Source organism: Rhodnius prolixus, unplaced genomic scaffold, assembly GCF_049639745.1.
Source record: "Rhodnius prolixus isolate KJV_2025 unplaced genomic scaffold, Rpr scaffold_1, whole genome shotgun sequence".
In the NCBI taxonomy this organism is placed as follows: Eukaryota; Metazoa; Arthropoda; class Insecta; order Hemiptera; family Reduviidae; genus Rhodnius; species Rhodnius prolixus.
This window is the reverse complement of record NW_027411581.1, coordinates 16,241,775-16,262,081: the sequence shown is the minus strand read 5'-3', so window position 1 is coordinate 16,262,081 and position 20,307 is coordinate 16,241,775. Positions and strand designations below refer to the sequence as shown.

The 20,307-nt window shown below is 29.7% G+C and overlaps 1 protein-coding gene and 2 long non-coding RNA genes across 7 annotated transcripts in view; 2 read left to right on the top strand and 1 right to left on the bottom strand.

The window, feature by feature from the left end:
• The window catches only part of LOC141447220 (uncharacterized), a 111,093-nt gene that overhangs the window by 1,335 nt on the left and 89,451 nt on the right, over positions 1-20,307 (top strand). The window lies entirely within an intron of this gene.
• LOC141447225 (uncharacterized) lies at positions 377-1,051 on the top strand. The gene is made up of 2 exons (XR_012454218.1): positions 377-507; positions 610-1,051. It is a non-coding gene; the product is annotated as an uncharacterized lncRNA (long non-coding RNA).
• On the bottom strand, positions 1,340-20,307 carry RASSF8 (ras association domain-containing protein 8). 5 transcript variants are annotated; one of them, XM_074114012.1, is made up of 12 exons: positions 20,178-20,307; positions 19,798-19,976; positions 18,793-18,903; positions 18,079-18,387; positions 16,542-16,634; positions 16,342-16,458; positions 14,967-15,083; positions 14,217-14,356; positions 12,457-12,613; positions 11,595-11,724; positions 10,183-10,200; positions 1,340-5,886 (listed from the first exon to the last, which is right to left on the bottom strand). In XM_074114012.1, the coding sequence occupies exons 2-12, from the start codon at positions 19,867-19,869 to the stop codon at positions 5,786-5,788; spliced, it is 1,365 nt and encodes a 454-aa protein (XP_073970113.1). In that variant the 5' UTR covers positions 19,870-19,976; positions 20,178-20,307; the 3' UTR covers positions 1,340-5,785. The 5 variants fall into 5 exon arrangements, with proteins under 5 accessions (XP_073970113.1, XP_073970125.1, XP_073970118.1 ...); XM_074114024.1 differs by having other exon boundaries at positions 12,457-12,598; XM_074114017.1 differs by having other exon boundaries at positions 20,050-20,190.

Here is a 20,307-nt window from a genome sequence, read left to right as displayed (position 1 = left end):
AGAAATATATTTCTTTATTTTTTTTAATTCTTAACACTATGCGTAAAGCTTTATGTTAGGTACAGTACATATGTATGTAACGTACGGTATTCAATGTTTATTGATTTTTATATCAAATAAAGTAAACAATATTATTAGAAAATTCTTTCTAAAGTATCGAAGCATTAATTATTTTAATTCAACAGAAAATAACCTCTATAATGGTATTAAATAATAAAGAAACTTTATTATAAACTAACTAGCAGAGGGTGCGGAATGATTAAACAATTCCGGTTCCAATCCTAACATTTGCATCGGGTAAATCTCCTAAAATCAGTAAAGTAGAATCCGGAACGATTTTAAATTTAAAAGATTTAAAATTTTAAATCCTTGAAGTTCAGACTCGCTTCTTTTTTCGTTCACCAACTTTAGCCAATAGAAAAATGCTATCAACTCTAGTATGTACATATGTACGTATATTTCTGATATCAGCCGCTGAGTTTCGTACATATTCTTGTTTATCACGAAGTAAATAGTAATATTGCTGTCATTCCTGTTTCGATCATTAAATCACTGTTTTTGATCTGGTTATTATTTTTGAGATTATAATTAAGTCCTTTGTCTCAATAGATTGTGAATGCCAAACGCGTGCCATAAAACCGTACCATTTTGTACAAATCATGAGAACAAAAATCTTCCAGAATATCAGCAGTCGACTCATTTTCCAAAAAGGCAAAGAAACTTATATAAAGCATTGCTGAAACACAGAAGGAATGTTAAAAGAATTGCAATTCATTTGTAAGAAGCTATAAAAAATTCTTAGCGGGACAAAAACAACACAATTGGAGCAAAAGGGTTTAACTCATTAAGAATTAAAAACTTTTTAATTATTCTAATTTTCGGAAATAAAGTGAGTTTTATTTTCTTCTTCTATTTTATTTTAATTTAATAAATACAATACAAGTAAGCACAATAAGTTTGTACAAAAAATTTCCCTTAAGGGTAAACGCAATTAACTTCACAACACATTAAACAAATATTAAGCATGAATATTTATAAATTTAATTTTTTTTAAATCATTTGATCACTTCTTCGTAAATACATTCTAAAAACGTATTTAAAAATTACATTATATTGAACTTTATAATCTCTAATTGTTTTTGAAGAAGCTAATAATTTATCCATTTAAATCAATTAAATCAATTTTATCAAACTTTTAACGAACATTCCAGTCTTTCAGAACGTAAAAAACTGATTCCCTAAATAAACAGCAAACCAGCAATTGTCATTAAAAAAAAATGATATAAAGGTATCGCCTATTTTTTCAAGCGGATGTCAATTAGGCATAAAAAGAAATCCAATGCTAATAACTGAAATTAAAATAACTATAGTTAACAAAAACACAATTTTATGAACCCTATATTCACTTTTTGGTCAAAACCTAAACACAACGTGACAAACAATAAGTGAAGTATTAACGATTACTTTAAGAAATAATAAACATTATTTGTTGATGATGTTTAAAAAGATATTAACACTATTTAATAAACTATGTACTGAAATAATTTTTTTCTATTGAGTGCGCAAAATATAAAACAAGTTTACATACTTTTTTGTCGGATAAAATTGTAGTGAACATCCATCAGTAAAGAATTATATTACAGTGGTTAAAATCCACTACCCACATCTCAGTAGTGGTTTTTTAGAGTGGCCCTTATTACTGCAGAAAATATTAAATATTTTCGAAGTACGAATTTCTGAATAATTGTAAAATAATAATAATAATCAGTAACCTAAGCAAGTGAGAGTAGGGGTAAATCCCCTCCGAAAATTCTAAAAGAACTAAAATTATAATTACTGCACTTCAAAATTGCAGATCAAGAGAAACGATCTAAAGAAATTTCTATTCTTCTAGTATACACCATAAGTTAATTAACATTCATAATAACACACAAAATACTTTAAGGCAAGTTTACCTTATTTGTGCTAAAAATTCATATTCAAAACCCGTAAAAACTAACTTTTGAAATATAAATTACTTTTATAAAAAAAAATATATATACATATATATGTGAATAATTACTTTTGGTTAGAATTTTAATGTGTGGCGGACAAAAATATCGTCTTTGCCATTAATTGTATTTGAAGAATCGACTAATTTCATCGACTTCGATTATTTCATAATTCATCCATATAAATTTATCATAAAGTTTATTAAATTATCTGAACTGAACTGTAAGAAGTGATGCAATTGATTTTTGGCAAAAGTAATTTGTGTTAATTTATTTCTAGTGCCAATAAAAATTCAAAAGAAAATGCTAATTTTGTGGGTAAGCAGCGAAATTCTAATCATAGCTAAATTTCGAACATACGTTGTTAAATAGAGACTCGAAAACCCAACTTGCAGACGAATATTGCAAACATTTCCAAATATAAATAAACGCGGAAAAACGAAGACATGTCTTATGAGTTGAGGAAATGTTAACACTTAAAATCACGTGTTCAAATTTTAAAAAAACAATTACAAAAAAAAGAAGAAAAAATATATTAAAATATTTACAACAGGATAAAAACTAGTCAAGAAAAAATTCCTCTCACTAAGAATATTTGAAACATACTCCATAAAAATTGCTCATTATATGGCACTGACATTATTTCTAACTTTTCCGACAATTAAAAAAAAAATCAATAGTTTTTAAAGTTAAATAATAAATTCCTTTTAATGAAGAACTTATACTACATGATAATGTTCTTAATATCTGAAGTTTTTTTTTTTTTTAATTGGCTTATTTAATCATTTTACTTTAGTAACCACTTTATTGCAGAATATGTATAGTTGAAAATAATTTAGAGTTAAGTACTAACTTAAAATGCAAACTTCTACCGCTGATCTATTTATAAACCTCAAAATTAGAACATGTTAAATACTAGAGAGGAATTACATTTGCTTCTTTAATAAATGTTTTTTTTTAAATTGATTTACAACTAAAATTGAGAAAAACTTTTCCATTCAACTAATATTTATTATTATTGCCTATGTAATCGAAGAAGGTGATTTTTCGTTATTATATATTAATGAATTTGGGTTCGACATATCCTTTAAACTTTTGATCAGAATCAAAAACTATGGTTATCTCTAGTAGCAGCCTAAAAATGTTTTTTCTGATTATCAAAGTTTAAATTAACTAGGAAAGAAAAATTAAAATAAAATGAATGAAACAATATTTCTCTGCCTTATATCAACACTTAAGCAGAATTAAAATAGCACTTCAAACGATTACGTCACTTACAAAACTATTTTTCCTGGTACAATATGTACATATGAAACAGTCCACTAAAATAAAGATTACATTGTCCTGAAACAATGTAAAGGGTCAATAGAATTTAATTACCTCAGCTTTGTTTGCCCGACCGCGAACACCTCATTTTACCACCTTTATTCGCATTACGCGAAAATTCGAAGTGTCTGATTTTTTGACGCAGAATTGAACATTTGTCTTTTCGCCGAAAATTTCTAGATTCATCATAATCAAACACGGTAAAATCATTGGGAGTGAGCCAAGGAATGCTGAGATTAGTTTTAAAATCTTACTATATGAAAAGTTATCAAAGTCATGTTGTTCATGAGTTACGACCGATGTTTAATTGTTTCCATTTAAATAGAGTTGTAATCGACAACATGATAACTAATTGAGATAGGAAAAATTTGATTTAAAATTTCAATTCCTCTCAAAAAATTAAGAGGGTTACCGTTTACAATTTTTTACTATATGTTTTGGTTTTCGCACTATTTTTAAATCACCATCTATAAAAATGTTATTTTGATTTACAGGGTGAACAAAAGACGTATCAAGATCAAGATAGTTCGAACAGCAGGTTTTTTCGAATAGATATATGTATCACCATCTAAATTCAATAATTTTGCATAAATATAATAAGTGTAAATAAAATGATTAATTATACTTTAGGGAGACAGAGTGGTAACGAAATTTTGTTTATTGCAAACGTTTCGACACACTAACGTTACCTAAGAGACAAGAAATATTTTTACAATAAATATCAGAAACAAATAAAATTAAATATTAAATATAATTATTAAAAAAAAAAAAAAGGAAAGTAAATCAAATTATATGCATAAATTAAATAGTAATTATCTATCAATATTAATATTTTATGATTTTGGTACACAGATCAGTAAGAAATTGAAAAAATTATTAATATATATATCCAATAGAATTTGCAATGTCCATAAATTAAAAACGATCTTTCTAAACATTTCTTTGTTTCCTTTTTTACTTTTCTAAGCAGAGTAATTATTGAATAATTATGTTTATATACCCTGTTTATACACCTATTTCGGAAGTGTTTAAAGTAATTTAATAATTTTAATTTATTATTATTTTCAGATCTTAGCTTTATGTTAAGGGGTGAACTGTTGGTAAAACCAACCTCCTAAAAAACAATTAAAAAATGAATTAACCAAATATTTAATTGAAGAGTACTGTCCTTTTTTTCTGCGACATAGTGATTTCCATTAGTAAAATAATGTCGAATTCCTACTAAAAAGCATTTATTTTAAACGAAACTCACTTCCTCCTACCGTACTGATTAGTTTATCTTCAGGGGTGAAAAAAAATGTTTCTATTTCAATTTTTTTGAAAATTCTTGCGGTTTTAAACTGTATATAGTATAAAGCTCATTGTAGATTGTTAATTTATTGTAACATAAATTAAATACGCATACAAAATTTAACATAAGCACAACTTAAATATAAGTATTTAACTTTAAGAGTTTGCTGCATGGGGAATCTCCAGTCCCTCCCCCAAGTACAAGACGAAAAAAGATAAGATTCTAGTAGGGCGGCCCAAGGCCTATGCCACTGCGACCCCTTCGGATCTATTGTGGCTCCCCCACTCTAGAGCTCGCCCTCCAGATCCGACCGTTTAATCAGACTATTAAAAGAACAAGACGAAATTCAGACTGCAATATTTACACATTATGTAACATCCACTAATAAATCTAAGTTGTAATCTGCGATATAAACAGTAATAATAAGCATTTATATAAAATTGATCACATTATAAGCTAATCCAGTATTTTAACTAATCTATTGCAATCGTCATATTACACTCTAACAAACAAAACAAATTACAAAAAGCGTGTCTACATTTTTAAAAACCTCTTTGTTTCTACAGAAAAGCCCAGAAGATTGTAAAAATTGAGCCTCAGGAAATAAACATTTTCGGATGCTACCTTAGCATTATTTTAGTAATATTTAATTATTCCTGACCTTTCAATAAATTTAAATAAAACCTTTTTATTCCATTTCTTCATTTCAACCTCCATTAACATTCACATCGTTTTCTGATTTATTAGTCAGATATAACAAAAAATTGTTATCATTTTTTTTTTTTTATCACTATTTCCTCAGTTCATACAATTTAAAAACATAATATATATATACATATATATGAATATGTATGTCATAACGTAAAATAAAATAAATATATATTTATTTTAAAAACTAATAAGCATTTAAATAAATAATGAAAGAATAACAATGGTCACATTTCTGGATTCAATATTTGTGATCCGAACAAATGTGACAAATCATTCGTTCTTCTATTGGAACATCTTTATCAAATATTTTGACTGGAGCTTGATTTAAAGACAAAAACGTAACAAATGAAATACAAGGAAACAATTTTTCGCTTACATTTTCTGCAGTCGTTAATAAATATAATAATTCATCAATTTCTAAAGTATCTTTCCAATAAGAACTATATACTCCGCAAACTATATCAAATTAAACCCAGACTCCATGGGGATTCTTACTTGTTGGAACAGCATTTTCTAACTGTCGAGGCGAACCTATCATACGTCTCACACTGCCTGGCTTATGAGGACCTGTCAAAATAAAAATAAATTTATTTAAAGATTTTGTTTAGTAATCTGATTTATGATTCCCAAAGCATCATACAAAAACATAAAATAATTTAACATAAAATCTGACTTCTTTGAACAAATGGTAATTTTATAACCGAATTTAGTTATTTAACATTAATAATTGTTTTAAATATAGCAGTCAAAGCAAATGGTGGATTGATTAGTGGAACTGATGAAATTAACAAAGTTTCTAACGTCTACTTCAAACTAGAAAAGTTTATCTTTCTTGCACAGATAGAAATTTTATTTCAATTTAAACGATGATAAAAAATTTACAAAATGTGTCTTTCAATTATTGAGTAATTTATTTATACAAATATGCGATACATACAAAATATATTATAAAATTTGGTTGCAAATATACAAAAAATTAATAGGTTCTAATATTAAGACGTATGTACATTGGCACACCGACGAAAACTACACATCAGCTTAGCCATAAACACTCAGAAAGTAATAGATTTAAAAAAGATTAACAACAATTTAACACTTCTTCAAGAGAAATTTAGTTTTCTGTTAGTTTCCGAAGTTTCTCTTACTTTTGAAAGGATACCGCTTTACTTACGAATGTTTAAATACCGAAATGCGACAAGTACTCATAGAAAAATAGTTAAATAATCCGAATGTTTCTGGAATTCACTATCTCAATAGAGATTATTAAAAAACCTCCTTCAACTTGAACATACAATTTTACCCCAGTTCTGTTATTAATGTATCACCAGGATCTATTAATGATAATTAAATGTGTTTTTCTTCCATAACCTTCTAATTTATCGATCATTAATAGATCCTGGTGATACATTAATAACAAATAATTAACAAATAACGAATAATTAAATGTGTTTTTCTTCCATAACCTTCTAATTTATCGATTTGTTATTTTAAAAATTGAAACACTGCAGATTTGGCGCAATCGGTGGTACTGATATTAGTAATTTTATTTATTTACTGCTATATGGAAAGCTACCGAACATTATTTAAAAGTTTGCCGGCAAAGTATTAAACCACAATCAGGAGATGATTTAGAACATCAATTGTTACCAACAATTTATTGATGATGAACAGGCAGGGTTGACAGTTCTAGCAAGGCAGAGACATTGCATATTAATATGCATTCAGTGGTGTAGAATAATGATCCCTCAGTGTGATTATAAATTTATGAAAATGCCAGTGAATCCACTAACTAGTTCACGGATAGCTTAAAAACAGTACCTTGGGATCACATTTTAATAAACAATAGCATAATAGGAAGGATCTATTCAATAAGCACGAAAAAATGTAGTTTGGAATAGTTGGAAAGTTTCATTTCTAAACAGTTTGAGAAAAATGTCTTGAATTATCTTCACGAAGTAATTACTTATCAACAAATGTGAATAGTTCCTGATCCTTACAGGATACATTTAATTAAATATGATACTTTGGAGGCAAGGATTTTGTATGCACACAAGCGAGGCTTAAGAGAATTACTCATTCAATTTGGATAAGTATTCATCAGAAAAAGCAATATATCAAATAAATTTGCTCCGGTCTTTTTATGAGACTAATTTCTTTATTATGTTTCTACTTCGCGGTTACCATTGTTGCCCTTCATCAGGAGCTTTTTTTTTTTAGGGATAACTGAATGTACTTTGTAATACCAGTGCAGACTGAAAATTTAAGTAGTTTCTGATGAAAGGCCGAGGAGCTGAAAAAGAGATGTAATGCACAAATAAGTCTGGAGTTACGAATCAGTAATAAATCAATTGCCAATAACATGATGAGAATAATACACTTCTTAAAAAAAACACTCCATTTGGAAGTTGTAATAATACGTATTAAGCTTTTAATGAGCTGGCCCCTATAATAAATTTAATTGCTATAGTTACAATCTCCTACCAGATAAAAATAAATTGTTACCTTATGACTAGTTCTTAGGTTAATGCTACAACTTATTATTGTAAGATGCACAAAGGACATTTTTGTTCTTGAAGTGGTTTGTAAAAATAAACCACTTCACAGATAACATGGGCCAGCACAACAGCGGCAGATGCAGGGGAAGTAGATATCTCCGCGCATTTGGAAAAATAAAATTATGGCAATTTTCCTATTAATTGTATTCTTCAATTTCAACCTCTACCTTCTGGGAGAATAGGTTCTATTTATTTGGGGGTATTATTCAAATCATTCATCCGCCTTGTCAACTCTTCGTTACGCTTAGTCAATGCCAAATTTAATATGCTTTTTATACCATATCAAAGTTAAAACAAATGAAAATAATCAAATACATTTAATACTCACATGCAAAGTTTCAGTACAGGAGAGAGAGGAACCCCAAGTACAAATATGTTGGAAGCTATTCGAAATCAAATTGACTAACCAAACGTCAAAGACATCAACTAACTACTCAAATATATCGGAGTCAATTTCAGTGATAACGTAATTCCTAATAGTTCTGGCTTGTTAAACAATTTTCCTTAAAGTATAAAGAACTAGTTGCAGAGTGCAACTTCAAATAGTAACATTGTAACTATTCGTACATGCGTCAAATTGGCGTTCCGACCACCGAATTCGTCAAGAAAGTTTTGCATAAAGTTAGAGCCGCCTATCTGCAAAATTTTAATGTTTACGCAGCTGAAAATATTGAAAAAGTCATTTAAGAAGAACTGTCCCGTATTCCACCAGTAAAAACTTTTCCAAACAGCCAATAAACTGAACTTAAACAAAAGTATCCCTTTACTTTTAGAGTTGTAAAGATGTAAAGACAAATTTAGCATTGAACATAATAAAGATAAAAAGAGGATAATATTGCAGCAAAAAAACGAAGAAATTTAATAGATTAGAAGTAAAATAAATGTAGTAAAAGTGAAGACATAGGTCCAACTTAATGTCAGGTTGGAATGCTCACTTTTTACTTCTTTAATTTTTTCCCATTTTCTCTTCAATCAATCGCCAGTGCTGCTAAAATTTCAGAAAAATTGCAAAATTTCTGAGTTTACGCTGCAGTATTAATAAAATTATTAAGGTAAAAAATCCGGCAGCGCCCCTGTAATTTTGTCTAAAATGATTTTTTTTTTCTTTTTTTTTAAGCTCTCAACATAAAAAGATATTCTTTAATTTAGCAATAAAGATACTAGTAGCATAATTATGCAACTAATTTACCAGTTAATAATTTTACAATATTTGTGAATAATTATTTCAAAATAAATAAATAAAAAAAAAGTAATTTTAAAGGAAGGAACATCTAACTAAAAAATTTTTTTAGAATGACTCCTGCTTACCATGCTAAAGCGCTATTTAATTGATCTGCACTAAACTATTCAGCTTAATTGATTACGAAAACATTTTTGGCAGGATATAGGATATCAACTTCTAAAAAAGCAGCAAGAAGTTAATATGATAACATGATGCCAGATATCTAAATAAGAACTAACTTACTTTCAAATGTGGCAACAATTTATTTGCCTTTTGTTCAATTTTTATTTAAAGAAGTTATTAAAAGTTAATGTTGCTTAAAACCTCTCTCTCTTTCTACAAAGAACATAGGAGTGCACTTAGAAGAAAGGAGGCACTGAAAAAAGTTATCAAATGAGTTAACAGATTTGGGAACGGATGTACAAATACGAGGACCAATCATTTTTTTTGTAAATAACTTTGTTAACATTTTTCAAATAATAATTATACAGCTATTATCTTTAGTTTATTCAGCACTAAATAAAAAAATATTGTTTAAGTTCAATGTTTACAAAATAGAGGCGCCTGTTATCCACTTAGGCTGTTTGGAAAAGTTTTTACTTTGGAGGGAAAGGAAAGTTATAACTAAATAACTATACTCGTATATTGTAGCAAAAACGCGAAAATTTTAAGGATCGATTAAACTAATGCATGATCAAAAGAAATTTGAAAAAGTCAAAAAACTAGAAAGGGCTTTCATTTTCTAATAACTATCTTAATTTCACGGCACTAATGATGCGCAAAAAAATAGTGGAAAGGCACTCTAACTTGAATTTACTAAGTATCCGTCAGCTACAGATATATTGTATTGCAAAGATTTAAATCAGTACACTGGAGCACATGATATTCCTTTATTAACAATCCTTTCCATTTTACTCTTCTCTTTTTCAAACAAATTTCATACTTGAGGCTCCACTGTAGTAAATACACAAATACATTTCCTTTTTGACCTAATAGTATTAAAAAAGAGGACCTATCTAAATAGCATTCCCACAAATGAAAAAATGCATCTAACAGAACATTCAACAACCACGTAATATACCTTACCAAGGCAAAACATGGATCCTTGCAAGCATGAAAATAAGTATTGATTACATGATCTAGATGATAGTGGGACATTTATTTCTTTAGTTACATTTTTGTATTCGAATAAGTAAATTTGTAGCAGAACAGAAATTGGAAAATAATTTCAACTCATTACAACTAAAACCTGAGGTTAATAAAAATAAATAAATAAAGTTCATAATGGCAAAGATTTTTTTACTTTTTTTTATTTTTAAAGACACTTTTCGGATAGACCAGTATCAATATTTAAAAACTTCTCATTGGATTACTATTCTCTTCTGAAATTTATTGCAGTATTAATTTTAATATTAATTTATTTATTATAAGCTGATCCTTAACGTTAGACACACTTCGGTATTTAAGGCAATATAAGATTTGTTTAGTCACTGTTAGTTACAACGATATTATTGGCTCAAAACACAATCGTTAGTAACTGTAATTTAATGTACCTTATACTGTCTAATTTCCGTTTCTGTTGTGTTACTTGACATATCTTACTTATTCGTTACAACAGTGTATATATATTCATGTTCTTCTTTTAATTTCAACTACTTTATAGAATACACTGTCGTTGTGAATAATTGAATTACAGTCACAAATATTTTAAATGAAATGAAAGTCACATACATATAAATTTATGAATTTCAATATGTTTAACACTCAATAATGTATTTAATAAAACTCACTATCTGTCAATGTGCTTTTATTTATTATTACTACAGTTTTATTTAGTTACTTCAATTTACTACAGATAAAAGTGTACGGCTGTGTTCTTGCGAGTGTGAAAAATTTGTTTCGTGATTCAGGGAAATACTGCAAAACCTAAGTTTAAAGAGTGACACAACTGAAATTTGTTGAAAACGTTTTAAGGGAAGTTGGTGATGAAACAAAACCGAAATTGACCTGTGATACAACATGTCCCAGTGAATAACAGAGCCTGCTTACTTCAGGTTTACAAAATGTCTACCGTCTACTAGATGCCTTTATTTAGTAAGTAGGAAATAACCAAATTTGGGGCTCTAGCGAAAATCATTTTGCACAGTTTTTCCCAGTCCATTTCAGCGCTCACGCTTGAACCAACAACTTTTCTTGTGGCCTCGAACTTCGTATAACCTAACTGACAGTTCCATTACAAGATCGTCTCTTCCTCTATCCGTCCAACATCACCACAATCACTTTAATCGGAACTTCCGAACCCCCATTCTCTACAGACCTACAGAGAATGGTTTGCAATATTATAAAACTATTTATATTTATCAGAAAATCTTCACAAATTACACGTAATTTTAGTTATAACTGGAAAAGGATTATGTAATTTTCTTACGATAATTGATCATTTAGAGATAATAAGGAAACTTATTTATTCATTCATCACTTTTAAAATCAAAACATACCTTCCAAAAGAAGTTTCAGTTCATCTGTGGGGGCCGCTGCAAGCGACTGTAAATTTGCTTCCTTCATTTCGGCCACCAAACGTTCAACTTGTCGCTTTTTGTCTGCGATAGCTGTTTCTAAAGACTTTACCTGTATAAATTATATTCATATGAGTTCTTTATTCTTTTTGTATCTTAAGTTTTCATTCATCATTAAAGAAACATTTTTCAATGAATTAATTATTTTAAAAATAAACAACCTTGGCTTCTACTAAACAGCTCATACTGTTTCTTTTTAAAAACTCTTATTCATTAATATCCTCCAAAAATAAACTTGGAACAAATTACGTGCAAAACCAATAATAATATTAATTTAACAGCAATAAGAAGAAAATACCAAATACTAATGGTTATACAAAAATGAATCCAATTTCGCTACACAACTACGGAATAAAATCAGAATTCAGCAAGAAATCAAAATAGGGAACAAGAGGGAAAAACAGAGTAAGAATGGAGGGGTGCGAGGGGCTGCCTCATGTTAGGATCCCCCACACAAACATCGGACAGATAAGTAACTAAAAGTAATAACTAACTCTTCTAGTGTAACTAAAAGTAACATAAGGTTCCTAGCTGTGAAGAGAACATCAATGTGATCTTGCCTAAATTTGTGTGATGGATCTGATGTATTTCTTTTGTGAAAAATGTTAAAAAAGAACATATTTTATTTGATAAATGTTTAGATGGATTAAATAATGTTAGGTTAGCGCTGTGAAAGTGTCTAATTGGCCGAGCAATTTATTGGGGAAGCTATTAACAACTACTTTTGTAATTAGTATGAATTTGTAACTTTAGATAGTGTAAATTAATATACATTAAAATTAACCTGGGAATGAAGCACATCACTAGAATGAGTAGTCAACTGAGCCCTAGTTCTTGCTTGATCAACGTCTCTTTGTAGCTTCTCTACTTCAGCTAGAAGAGATGGCTCACCTTTGGTCTCTGTATCCAACTCATCATTAAGTTCCCTAATAAAAAAAAGTCTATTTTTACATATCAAATATTTAAAAGCAGCTTATTAACGAAAAACAAGAAAAAAAATTCTTATTACTACTATTATTGGACAATCGCTAATAGGCCCATTATTAAAATAAATTTAGTTAAGGAAGTAACTCACTCGTGATTAAAAATACTTCATTTTCCATCACAAGATAATGCAGCTTCATAACGTACTAAATTAATTAAGAAATCAATTCCAATCACTAATTATTGAAAATCAATCACAAGCAGTTAAAATTAAGACTTTCTCAAATTAATCAAGTATCGAGAAGTAGAGTTCACCAAGTGAAAAGGAGAAAAGTGGATTGGAGAGAGCTCGTCTCGGTCACAAGGGTTTAGTGAAGATCTATCTGAGTGATAAGAGACTATTTACTGTGTAGAACTACAGCTGTGACGCTACGTCCGTTTCCTTGACTTCTGCAGTGCATTTCCGTTAGTTGAAGTCCATTCAAAGAAAAGAGAAGTTTCAGTTAAGATGGTCAAGAGGCTATCCATCAGTTAATTTTGTAAATACTTTTCTTTGAATTTCCTAGGGTAAATAATCGGTTACGAGTTCTAATAGTAAGCTTAAGCACTAATCTTAAGCAATTAGTGTTATCCTTTACATCCTCCCCTTTCTTAGCTTATAACAAGTAAAACTTTAAGTCCATTAGAAGCGATGGGTTTCTTGACTGATTCGTAAATAGTTTACTAAAGATACTTCTGGTTCGAACTAGCTGCATTAACTATTAATTGGTCTCTAAAGCTGTCTCGTAAAGGCCACTAAAGAGAAAGAACTCTACCGGAAGTGCACTGAGATTACTGCGGGCGTCATTAATCACAGATCTTGACGCACCTTAATTAATAAAGTAAAAAGTAAATTAACGCTACTTTTTCAGGGAGACTTTGAGTCCAACTACCAAATTAGGTGTCAAAGACGGAGGCGACTAACAAACATAATTACAATGAATTGTTTTGTTAACCATTAAATAAAATCCAAGGCCTATACCGGGAATAGAACCCAGTACTAAAATACATCTTAGCTTTGACATCTTAATTAATACAAAATATGGTGCGAACCCTCACACGGTTTTCTCTTTTATTTCGGGGATTCTGAGATCAATTTTTTAAAACATAATTAATTATTATCCAATATTGTCAAGTAAAAAATTGCACTTTACATTGAAATGTTCATAGTCTCATCAGTCCTTAAAATAATTATGTAACAAAAATTATTAAAATAAAAATTTTGCATCTACATGTTTGTAATTAAATAAACAGTTAATACTTTTCTCTGTACGCATTTTCGAACTAATAAATCTTAGAAAAACTTAAAATCTATTAGTAAAATCAATTCAGTACTTCCGAAAACGGAACATTCTTCAAGACTGGAATTTAGTAACACATTTAAACGTCCTTTTAAATCATATATTTCCTGTTAAGACTAAATTACGAACAATTGTCATGATCTCAATATTTATCTTATTTAGTAAGAGAAATAAAAATACATTTTAACAAGAAAAATTGGCAATCTTTAATAAGAAACTAGAAAGTTACGTTTGTATCATGTATGAGCGTTATTTTAATCTAATCTAATCAAGAACTCACTTGATTTTTTTTTTATATTGTTGCAATTCAGCTTCACAACTAACAAGTTTTGATCTTAATAAAGTTAGTTCCGACCTAAGCGTTCTTTCTTCTTTTTCAACAATTTCCCTTTCTTCTTCTACACAACAAAGAGCTCGCAACTGTAACAGTAATTTTTGGAGACTCATTTTAATAAGTTACCACATTTTGATTACCACATCAAAATAATAAAGATAATTAAAAAACATCAACATTTACAACAATTATTAATGAAGAATAGCTTACAGGTACTTTTTAATGTACCCATTCTTAATAATTTAATTAGCTACGTTGTAGGAAGCTCTACCCTCACAACCGGTATTCTTTTAAAAATTTAGAAATATATAATTGAGGCTATTCTGTAATCATTCTAGAAGAACCTTAAAAGATTTGATCCTTCACAAATTTTACAGTTAATCTTTTTTCTTTTCTTTGTTTTTAAGATAAGTGAAATTTAGGAACTTTGATTTATTCGGAAGATTGCAACTAATTTTACAGAAACATTTCAACTCCTAATTAAACATCTTTTCAACTTCGGCTTCCAGTTTTCATACTTTTCTTTCTCCTAGAATCTCTATAACTTATTATTCCACAATTTCCCCCATGATTCCTCACAATTATCTGATTTTTTTTTTTTTTTTTGGCCACTTTATCGCTAGTCACTCATCTACCTTTATAAATGATTTTCAAAGATCGAAAATAAAGCATTAACATTTTTAGAAAGGGTTTTACCATTTGCTCATTATTACTTGCGACAAGCTCAAATTTTGCAGCTTCTTTTGACATGAATTCAATTTGATGTTGTTGCTCCCGTGTCTTGCCTTCCCAAAAAACAATTTCAGCATCAAACTAAAACAAAAAATTATGTATATATGTGGAATGGAAATCCGTGGAGGCACCCCCGGATAAATTTATTTTAGTTAAATACTATTCCATGGCAATATTTATATTGATGGCAATGGGAAAAGATATTGTTTTGTCTAAATTATTTCCAGGCGTTAAATATATTATCATATTGAATGTGTGTTTTAAGACGAAAAGGTGTAAAGGCGAGAAAATATATTATTGCATATTGATTATTATTGAAGTGATTCCTTTCTTTCTTTCTTAAGTATTATCTATTCTCTTCTTTCCTACATATATATATATATATATATATTTTACTTTAAGGCGCGTCAAACATTTGAGGTTATTGGAGTTTTTTTTCAGCTCACTGACGGTCAACGGGCAGTGTTCTCTCGTTACAGACAACATTGTTCAGTAAGCAGCTTTTAGGAAGAAAAAATCTAAGGCCCAGCAGCTCGATCTCCGAGATAGAACCTAGAAATCGCTAACAACTCAGCTAATCTCTTCCTTAACAAAAATATTACTTAAAACTTCATAATTTGCTTTTCGATATCAACATTTAAAGTTTAACTGTAAACTGTGCTACCACTAATAAATAAAAATCGGGTGCGAATACTAATACGGATTTTTCGTACTGTAATTACATAATACATTTTCAAAAAATAATTCTTACAAAATAAAAAAATCTAAAAATTACAAATTTATTTAGTAAAATAGAACTTCCTTTCATAAGATTTTTTTTTTTTAATTTTGAACTTTACTTTAGGTAATCAGATTTAAATGTGACCTTAAAGGGAAGTAACCTCAATTCTTCCCCAGAAGTGCCTTAAATATTTTCCTGGAAAATGTTTGTACTAAATGTAATAGATCTACATGAGTACTGTGAGCGCATTACGTTTGAAGAAATTCGTTCGAGCCGTATTCGTGAAAACCATTAAAAAGTAAAAAATGTATTCAGTAAACTGATACCTCAGGTTCAAAAGCTTATTACTAAGGCTCACGGTGGTACCGATTCAATGTATCAAATTTTAATTTTCTGAAATTGTCCATATTTTATTTAGGCTGCTCATTCAGACGCTGGCACACACAGAGAAAAAATTAAAAAACTTTTTCGGGCTCCGGGAACTCAAAACTTACTGGAAATGTAAAAGTGAAAAACTGCATTATAGCAATATTTTCTCGTACAAGTAGTAAGGTTAAGTAAAAAAAACATGCAAAATACATATAAAATTATATCTTGAACATATAAAATTTTCCAAACCTTAGTGAGTTCCGCTTGCTGGGCTGAGAGTTTCTCTCTCTGATAGTTTACCAGTCTAACAAGATCTCGGTACTGAGCATTATAAACGACTGTTTCATCTTTAGAATCACTATAACTCTAATAGGTTAAACAAATGATTACTTTAATTTCGTTTATCTTTTGAAGTTCTGAAGATCTAATAAAATCTTTATTTCATTTACCTTTAATACTGAGCTTTTATTCTCAGTAATGCAAGTGTTCAGTTTCGTACTTGGAATTTGACTGAATGTTTCTCCTTTTTCCTTTTTATTATTCTGTAAGAGAACTCAGAAATTAAATTTTTATCTCTCTAGATACACATAAAAGTATAAAAAGCAATGCATTTGAATTCAAAATGATTTCAAAACAATAATGTGTCTTCATTTACAAATGAAGGACATCACCGGGCAGTGAGCTGTAAGAAGCTCCTAGGAAAAGAAAATCTAAGGGTTAGCAGCTGGATTCGGACCCGGGCCCTCCGCGTGGGAGTCCAGTACGCTAACCGCACAGCTAATCCCTTCCCTTTTAGTATTATATTATAAACAGAAAGAAAATATTTACTCCAAGTAATGTTACGGATTTAAGCTTTATAGGACCAAAATACATTCATGTTCTCTCCTATATCTCTAAAAAAAAGAAGATATAAATTACTTATTCCAATTGCACAATTACTAAAACAAAAAGTTAGCCAAAAAACTGGTATGTGAGTTATTTATACTCGTTTAAGTATTGAGAACCACGAGAGACAATTTCATGGTAGTTATCATTTGCTTAAGAGTTTTATATTAAGTACAGCTTGTGTCTCCAGAGTCTTTAAAAAAATAGGTGTGACCTAGTTAGTGTTATATAAAATTTTAATTTCACATGTGAATGAGATGACTTTCCTTCGGAGATGAAATACACTTTCTGAAAATGGAAATTAAAAGTGCAACACTTGTCACTTTTGATTGAATAATTATAAAATTATAACTGTGTTTGTTCGATTATTCGGATGCAAATTTGACTTAGGGGAAAATTAACGGCATGGCGACATCTTCATTACTTTTTTCAAGAGCAAGGCTGCGACAACTAGTACAATGTGCAAACTCAAAAGGCCATTTCTTGTTCAAAAAAGCCCTCTTCTATATCCGAATATTACCGATTTCAACATAATCTACAGAGAACCTTCTAGCTTCATAAGTTTATACGGATTTGACTGAAAGGAAAAATCATATGACGGACAAATAAATCTTTCTTTGTGTTTCTAAACAAAGTTTGAGGCAAATCCACCGGCTGGAAGGATTCAGAACAGTCGGAGTTCTATGTGTTTCTAAAAATTAGAAATACGAATGAAAAAGCAATGGATTGTCAGGGCTTCAATAATTGGATTAACTTCTTCAGTAGTTTTATATCAAAGCTGTCTCAGCGTATAACATTTTCTTGCTATAGACAATTCTCGATAGTTTATGTTTATAGACACAATTTTCAACGATGTGAACGTTTTGCCTATCGAGCTGAAGAAGTTTGAAGATATTCTTATAATTACTCTCATGAGAACGTTAAACCCAAAAGAAGTGGGGAAAGGCACCCCATAGATAAATAATGCTATAATTTTTTAGACTACAGTCATAAAATTTTCCAATTTTGCCCACAGTACCTAAAGAGGCAATAAACAAGAATTAACTCAAGAACTTAAATAAAAAATAACTGCTACAGAAGAAGATAACACTGAATAAGTACACTTTGACTAGCAGTATAAGGAGGTCTTCTCTGGTTGCCACTTGTCACTTGCAGCAAAGATGTAGCTCCACAATTTCTTCTACTGCTCTGAGACTGAGAATTGACCATTGATGTTGATATAAAATCACAGATCTCTTGGCGTTCTATTGAAGAACTCTCACCAAAATTGTTACCACTACCACCACCAGAAGTTAAAGAATTAACTGGTGGAGGCGACGTTCCAGTGCCACTGTTTCCTCCACCCCAACCTCCTGACCGTTGAAGGATTAGCTGTACTTCGCTGGAGTACTCGCCCCATTTAGTCACCACCTGTTCATTAAAAACAAAATAAACTAGAATTTTGATCGACCGATACCTTTCACAAGAAAAATAGTGTAATATAAACGTTTCTAAAGAGTAACAACAAAAAAAGCTACTTTAATTGGAATTGAAATGAAATATTATAAATGAATTTTTCCCATTAACATGTAACGTTATTTTGTTATAATATATATAACGTGTATTTTTATTAATATTACACAAAAAAAAAATCAAAGAACTAGGTTACACAATTAACCTGATTCTGATTTCCCTGCGAGTTTTTCAAACAAAAATAATAAAAAAATTTGTTGTTTTGAAAAACAACCAAATCAACATTTACAAGAATTTTCATTGCAGATATGCAACCCATACATCACAATTATAATTTTTATTAAACTTAATCTATAGACTCACTTTTAATGGGTGCTCCTGAGGAGATAGTAGTCGCTCATTGTTTCTCCAACGCTCTATCAGTGTAAACCTTCCAGTTTTGCCGGTGGCATGGGCCAGTGCGTAGACCACATCCTATATACAATTTGCGAAATATTTAAAAAAAAATATTACTAAGGTTCAGAAAGTTAATCTCATTTCAGGGAAAGATTTGCTCAGTGGTTAGTGCTCTGAAATCCAGTGATGGAAAAATATTGTCTGCCATGAGAAAACACTGTCCAAAGGCAAGTAGTGCACTGAAAAAGGCTCTGAACGCCTATGATCTCAGATACCTGCGCACCTCAAATTGAAAATAAACTAATTTTCAGCTAAATTTCTGTTTAAATTGTTAAGTAATAAAAAATTAATTTAAAAACGAAAAATTCCACAAAGAAACTGATTATAGAAGAGCGTAATATTGAACCTAATTTATTTTTACCATAAACGCGACTGTTTTTAAATCTACGTTTTCGAAAAGTGTTTTATTTACTGTTTCCACAAATATATTATTAATATTAGCCCCTTCTTATTCGATGTCTCTTCTACCGTTCAAAGCGTAGAAAAAGCGTTCCACATTAATTTACGAAGTAAAAACTCACGTAAATTAATCACTCCTCTTATTTTAAAATGTTGTATTGCTATCTTATACTCAAAGATAGAAGAGGAATAGAATATTTAAATTTGTGAAATTAAAACTTTTTACATTCAAAACATCTTGCAGGTACAATCTCGTTAGGATTTATTGTAAATCCTTTACCAACACAAATCCCATTAAAACATCATATTTTGCTTTCGGTTTCCGTCTCTTTTTTTCGAAATGAGAAATTGATATTGCTAAGAAACTGGAAGTTTTTTTTTTTTATGGCCTTTAGATCTTGCTAATTAGCCAGAGGATATTATCGTTATAAACAGTTATATTGGTAAACTGGAAGTTAGAAACTACATTTTTGGTGTCAACTGTTATTTATTGATAATTCGTCAAGAATATACCTGGCATGTTGTAGCCTCAGTAACACCACAAACAATACGCTGTATGCCTTCCACCCAAACTTTAAGTTCCATTTTCCATTGAAAGACTAAATTTCTTGTAGTCTTGTCTTCATCTTGTTTACGAACTGACTCTCAACCCAGGGCAACATATCCCCAGGGAGTCCCATCCTTTCTAGTTTCTAAAAGCAAACATTATACTTATAAAACAAAAAATAAATTACTTAAGACAACATCCTTAAATTTGGCTAATACCTTTAAATCAGAGAATATTAAACTACTATTTCTTCAAAATCCATATTTTAGCATATGGTTAAAGAGCCTAAGTAGGCTTGGACATTAAATTAATGATTGATATTAAGAACAATTGTTTAATAAAGTACCTTTAATTTGCTGGGTCTATATCAAAACTATGTCACAAAATACAATGAGGATACAGGTTTGTTACTTTATTTTGAAAAGCTGATAAATCGAAGGCAAATATATCGATTACACTTCAATGTTTACATGTTT